Genomic DNA, 7059 nt, shown 5'->3' on the forward strand with positions numbered 1-7059 from the left:
AATCATAAGAATTAATTAACTGAGGTAGAGTCTCACTATGTAGACCAGACTGGCCTTGAACTCACAGTGATCCTCTTGCCTCAGCCTCCCAAGTGCTGGGATTTTAGATGTGTACCACCAGCTTTTATTATTTTAAGAAAAAACTGAAAACCAAGGGCTGGGGAGATGGCTCATTAGAATAAGCGCTTCCCTGGCAAGCACAAGGGCTTGAGTTCAATCCCCAGTGCCGCAAAAAAAAAAAAAAGTCTGAACAGCAAGAATATGCAATAAATATAGAAGACATGAGTATAACTGAAAGTACCAAGTTGGTAAACAGAGCCCAAGTGGCATCTTGAGCTTCCTTCAGGGGACTTCTCCCCTAATACCCTTTAAAATATGTAGGAAATGACTGAAAATTTTATTGAACATGTTGCCCAAAATATGAGACATTACTCGGGATTTTATAGTTCTGGAGATTTCTAAGACTATCTCTGTCCTCTTTATAAGCCAGAGATCACAGATGATAAGACCATATCAGTTCTCAAATTGAATTGTAAGTTCAATGCAGCCTGTATCAAAACCTGGCTGATTTCATTAATGACAACCTGGTCAAAAATTCCTCTAGAAATGGAAGTGAAGTGATATAGTACTACCAAAACAAACTTTTTATTTTATTTTTTAATTATTTTATTAGTTTACATGTATTTCCAACACATAATGAAAATCACATCCTGCTTCCAAGAATCAGGACTTTTCTAAATTAACCATACTCATTTCATCAAACTTTCTAAAAAGAGGCCCAAGGTTGGAGGGCTCACACTTCATGATTTGCAAAGCTTAACTAAAAACTAATAATCAGACAAGTGTTCTATGGGCATAAAGCCAAACATATGTCAGTGTGATAAAGTGCGAAGTCCAGCAGCAAGCCCTTGTATTTATGGCCTAGTGGTTTCCAATAAAAGTACCAGGAGAATTCCCCAGGGAAACAGACTTTGGAGCAATCAGCTTGGGACAACAGGAAAAGAAAGATGATGGAGGGCCGGGGAGATGGCTCAGTGGAATAAGCGCTTCCCTGGCAAGTGCAAGGGCCTGAGTTCAACCCCCGGTTCCGCAAACAAACAAAAAAACAAAAAAAAAAAGAAAGATAGATAGATGATGGACTTCTACCTCTTATCATAAACAAAAATGCACTGAAAGACCCAAATTATAACACTCTTAAAACATAAGCCTAAATCTTTATGACTTTGAATTAAGTAATGCTTTCTTAGATTTGACACCAAAAGTGCAAGGGATTAAAGAAAAACAGGTAACAATACAAAATTTTTAGTGTTTAGACAGGATATCATGTCTACATCTTGTACTCTGAATAACTAATACAAAGACAATATGCAATTATTAATTACTGTAACTGTGCTAATAACCTGTTTTGAAACTCTCATTGATATTTCTTTTTCATTAAAATTAATTTAAAAATACAAAAAAAAAAGCAATACAAAATTTTTGTGTTTTAAAGGACTACATCAAGAAACTGAAAAGACAGGGAGAAAATAGTTCCAAATCAAGTATCTGATGACATACAGCATATATGAAAAGCCTGTAATTCAAAAATAAAGAGATGATGAGCCAGCGAGATAGCTCAGTGGTCTAAAGCGCCTGCTTAGGAAAGCTTAGGAAGTTTCAGGGGACCCTGGTTCAATCCTTGGCAACAGATGTCATACCAGCCCCACCCTCCGGGCAGACTGAACCAGCCAAATAAAAAAAAATAATTAAAGAGATGAATGGCAGCTTAAAATGGGCAAAGGAATGACCAACCTGACATAGTGGTGCACTCCTGCATTACAATAATGCCAGTACTTCAGCAAGCTGAGGCAGGAAGACTTGTTTTTTGGGTTTTGAGTTTTTGAGACAGGGTCTCCTTATATAGTCCAAGGTGGCCTTGAACTCACAATGTAGCCTTTGCTGGCCTCAAATTTACAGATATCCTCTTGCCTCAGCTTCCAGAGGGCTAGGATTACAGGTATGCACTAACCACACCCAACAAGGATTCTAAGTTTGAACCCCATCAGCACAATTTAGTGACTCAGCAAGACCTTATCTCAAAACAAAAAATAAAAAAGGGTGGGAATGTTGCTCACTGTGAAGGTCCTACATTCAATCCCCAGTATAACAAGAACAAGCACAGAAGAAATGACCAGTAAATGCAAAAGATGCTCTATATGATTAGTCATTAGGAAATACAAATCAAAGCCACGGTGAGGTACCCATTTCATATCCACTAGGACAGTATAGCAGGAATTATAACAAAAAAGGCAACAACATCCACTAGTGAGGATGTAGAGAAACCGGGGCTTCCGTGCCCTACTGATGGGAATGCAAAATGGTTCAGCCACTTTGGAAGGTGTTTTCCAAACTCTGGCAATGTCTCAAAAAGGTAAACCAAATTAGTACATGGAAGTCCACTCTGAGGAGATATACAAGTGTCCACTAGACAATCTGTGCACAAATATTCACTAATAGGGCCAGCGAGATAGTTCAGCAGCCTAAAGCACCTGCTTAGGCAAGCACAGGTATGGCAGTTCAATCCCCAGCACCAAAAAAAATTTCACTAACAGTATTATTATAACAAAAAGAGGGAAAAACCCAGTGCAGGTGTAGATAAACCCAATGTGGTATTTTGCACAGTAGAAAGTTACTCAGTCAGAGATGAAAAGAATAAAGTTCTTTTTTTTTTGCTCCGAATGCCTTCAGGGCAGGTTTGGCTGGCTTGAGTTGCGGGGATCAAACCACAGTCACCTGAGCCTGACAGCTTTGTGGAAGCAGCTACTTAAAGAACTGAGCTAGGGCCAGGCCCCAAAGGCAGAAGGATTTTTTTTTTTTTTTGATACATGGTATACAGGAGTGAATCCAGTAAACATTATTCTAAGTTAAAGAAGGCAGACACTAATGATTTCCTGATTCTGCTTAAATGAAACGTATAGAACAGGTAAATCCACAGACACAGGAAATAAGACTAGTGGTTGCCAGGGCCTGGAAGATGGTAATGGGAGTCACTGCTAACGAGCACAGAATTTCCTTTTTACAGTACTCAGAATTATTCTTTACTCACACAGTAGCAATGTTTGTACTTTATAAATATAATGAAATTATACAACTACATATTAAAAAAAAAAAGGCAGACGGGTGTATAGATATAGCTTTTCAGCAGTAATTATACCCACATGGCACCACAGGGCTGGATCTAAGGGTGGCTAACTGTAATCCCCACCCTCAGACTACCTTACTCAGAGGGTCTGTCAGCCCTGAGGCAGTTAAGTTTTCAACTTACAGTGTAAGGTTACTGCCAAACTTCCAGGTGCTCAACCTTGTACGTTTTAGGAATCCCCTGTATCTACTCAATTGTACGTAGAAAACAAATCCCCATGACAAGACCTCTCCAGAGCCTGGATAAGGGGTGGCATCGAGCAGCTAAGTAGTGGGATGCTGCTAAGCTGCCTTCTGGGAAATAAAAAGTTCCACTGTGGCCAATTTCAAGTGAACAGTGTGATACCTTGAATGTGGGGCGGGAAAGCGATGAGCACGAAGGGCTCTCGGCAGCCCGATGGAGCCTCCTGGCCACATCCCCATGGACAAGGCTGTTCCCACTTCCCCCTCCCCAGGCCTGCTGTCATTACCTGGGCAGCAACCATGTGTTCTGCATCTTCCTTTTTGCTTGTTGCAGGGTAGAACACGATGTTGTCAATGGTTTGTATCAATTCCAGCTGGACCACACACTTGATGAGGAGACTGGCAAACAGTTTCTGATCTATACAGATGATAAAGATTAACCCTAATAACAATTCAGCCAATAGAGAGTAAATGTTCACTGAGCTCCTACCATGTGCCTGGCGCAACCCACAGTGTGGCAGCATAACAATGGATAGACCAACAACACTCCCCTGCTCCATGAGTTGGTCAATAGTAGGACGATTTAAAGTGTAAGGCCAGTATGTCAAATGAGATCATGTAAGACAGAGAGAGGAAGTGCCAGGATTGAGTTGCAAATTTAAATGTATTTCTAAAAATCTGAAGTCTGAGCAAAGGCCCAAAGGAGGCAGAATTAGCTCTGGAGGTCCTGTTTCTCTCTGTCACTCCATCGGCCACTCTCGTGGACCAGCTCTGGACTGCCGTAACTACAGAGGGGTTCAGTTCCTTCCTGAGGAGGCTAGGATCTCCATTTTGCATGAATGTGGGAATAGCTCTTGTAAGTTCTTCATTTTTGGATCATGGATAACCACTTTTTTTTTTTAAACCAAGAAGTAGGAACTGCTTTCTGCATTCTGAACAACTTTTATTGTCTTGGTTTTGAAGACATGGTCTCACTGTGTAGTTCAGGCTGGCCTTGAACCCAAGAGAAGCCTTCTGCCTCAGCCTCATCCATGGATTATAGGCATGTATCACCATATCCCACTAACAATTCTTTCTACCAAGTCTGCCCTATTCAGATCAGCCATGCAGTTTCTGCCTGCTGACTAGACTCCATCCGCGTTCTCAATAGCTAGGGGCAAGAGCGTGGGCCATAGCAAGAACCTCACAAGTTTTGGCTGTCAACTGAAAGAAGGTCAAATTATCTTTAAGTTCTTTTAATTTTTTTTATTATACTTAATGCATTTAGTACAGGATCTACAGGGTCTCACTATGTAGCTCAGACTCATAGTGATTCTCCTGTTTTCAGCCTCCCAAAGCGCTAGGATTACAGGTGCGTGCCACTACTCCCAGTCTCAATCACCATCTCGGTGTGCCCTGGAGGCGGGGCTAGCATGGCACACTGGGGATTGAACCTAGGCTGCTGTGCTCTGCCTAAGCAGGCACTTTAATCCACTGAGCTATCTGGCCAGCCCCATCTTTAAGTTTTGAAGGTAGTGAAATTATATAAACATATATCCATGCAAAATGTTTTCCCTATTGAGGGGTTAGAGGTGTAGTTGAGTCATAGTGTTTGTCTAACATGCACAAGGCCCTGGCTTCAATCCCCAGCACACACACACACAAAAGGGGGTACAGGGAAGGAACTTTAACTCTTGAAAAATACAGTGGAGTTATAGATGTTAAAAAGAAAGAAAATGGTGCAGGCCCCGCCCCTGGGGTGCACTGAGACTGCAATTGAGATGGCATGGTAGCGTGCACCTGTAATCCCAGCGCTTGGGAGGCTGAAAACAGGAGGATCACTACAAGTCTGATCTACATAGTAAGACCCTATGGACCTTGTACTAAATACATTTTTAAAAAAAGAAAAAAAAGAAAAGAAAAGGACATATGCATGGTGCAAAGCTTTGCCTGCCTGAGCTCATGCCCAGAAGGGAGGTTGAGCTAGGGCAGTGAAAGGACCAAAATTCCTGCCTCCTGAGGCAGAGATGGGCTTGAGTCCAGACACCATTACAAGGGAGACATCTTGCTGCACTGGGCATGGCTCTACAGGGTGAAATGCAGCTCCCTCACCCCTAACTGACCACTTCATGTGGGGCCAAAGAGGAAACAGAGATGTGCCTACCAGCAGCCACTGGAGAGAACTGGCTCTGCAGCAGTCCCCACATGGTGCCTTTAAATGGTTTTCAATTCTATTCCTTCAAAATGCAACCCTGACCACACACTGCTTTTTCCATTGTGCTGGTTCAGTCATTGTTAGTTGTTGAGGATGGTGTAAGACTTCTCTTCAGACAAACAACTGGACACACAGCTTAAAGAAGAACAGAGAAACACTTCAAAAGTTCTGACTTGTCCCTCTGTCAAAAGTATGTCTGGGTCCCAGTTCTGTTACATACTGGGACATTGTATCATGTGTCTATTTGCTCAAATATAAAACTGAAATCTATTAAAGATTGCCACAAGGATTAAGTGGGATCCTACATATGAAAAACACTATAGTGCCTGGCACATTACAACTGTCAAGCCTATTTTTTAAAATGACAGACAGTAGAACTGAGGGTATGGCTTAGTGATACCATGTCTGCCTAGTATGCATGAACCTTTGGGTCTGATTCCCAGAACCTCAAGAATAAAACAAAACAAAAAAAGTAAAACACACCATGAGAAGTACTGAGACAAACTGTTAAAAGAAATCTGAGTCAGGCATGGTAGTACATGCCTATACTCCCAGCTCTTGGAGGCTGAGGTAGGAGCACCAAGAATTCAAGGTCAGTCTGTTCTCCATGGTGAATTCAAGGCTAGCCTGAACCACATAACTACAGAGTGAACCCCTATCTCAAAAAGAAAAAAAAAAAAAAAAAGCCTGGCAAGATAGTGCAGGGACCAGGGTTTGATCCCTGGTACTGCATGCTGTGCCGGCCCTGCCCCTGGGCACACTGAGCTGGTGACCCAGTCCAGACATGGTGGCACACACCTGTGTCCCAGTGCAAGGAAGGTTGAAAGCAGGAGGATCACTACGAGTCTGAGCTGCGTAGTGAGACCCCGTATCAAATACATTAAAAAAAAGTAATCTGCAATTTACTTAGATCCAGAAAAAGATTTCTAATATAGAAAGGGTTCCACTACACCAGTAAGAAAAGGATCAATGAGCATTACAAATGAGCAAATATGAGCAATAAAATTCACAGAGAACAGAAGTGTTTTTGTTTTTTTGGCAGCAACAGAGATTAAATTCAGGCCCTTGTGCTTGCAAGGCAAGGGCTTATTCTACTGAGCCATCTCCCTGGCCCCCAGAAGTGTTCTTAAATGGAATTACAATACTAAATAGAAACCTACAAATTAATAAGGTGTGGTGATGGTGATGGTGGTGGTGGTGGTGGTGGTACATGCCTGTAATCCCAGCACCTAGGAGGCTGAGTCAGGAAGGTGACCATAAATTTGAGGCTGGCCTGTGGTTACACAGTGAGTTCAAGGACAGTGAGACTCTCTCATAAATAAATAAATAAATACTGCAAAGTAGAGCTGGGGATTATGGTACATGCCTATAATCGCAACATTCAGGAGGCTGAAGCAGGAAGACAACCATGAGTTTGAGGCCAGACTGGGCTACACAGTGAGTTCAAGGTTAGCCTAAACTATATAGCAAGACCCTGTCAATAATAATAATAATAATAATAA

At 41.9% G+C, this 7059-nt stretch overlaps 1 protein-coding gene across 2 annotated transcripts in view; it reads right to left on the reverse strand.

The window, feature by feature from the left end:
• The window catches only part of Arfgef2 (ADP ribosylation factor guanine nucleotide exchange factor 2), a 100183-nt gene that overhangs the window by 10899 nt on the left and 82225 nt on the right, over positions 1 to 7059 (reverse strand). For both annotated transcript variants that reach the window (XM_004636112.2, XM_023720685.1), the window contains one exon: positions 3651 to 3781. In XM_004636112.2, the coding sequence (XP_004636169.1) occupies positions 3651 to 3781 (131 nt within the window). The remainder of the gene's footprint in view (positions 1 to 3650; positions 3782 to 7059) is intronic.

Source organism: Octodon degus, unplaced genomic scaffold (genome assembly GCF_000260255.1).
Source record: "Octodon degus isolate 3935 unplaced genomic scaffold, OctDeg1.0 scaffold00077, whole genome shotgun sequence".
NCBI classification, from domain to species: Eukaryota; Metazoa; Chordata; class Mammalia; order Rodentia; family Octodontidae; genus Octodon; species Octodon degus.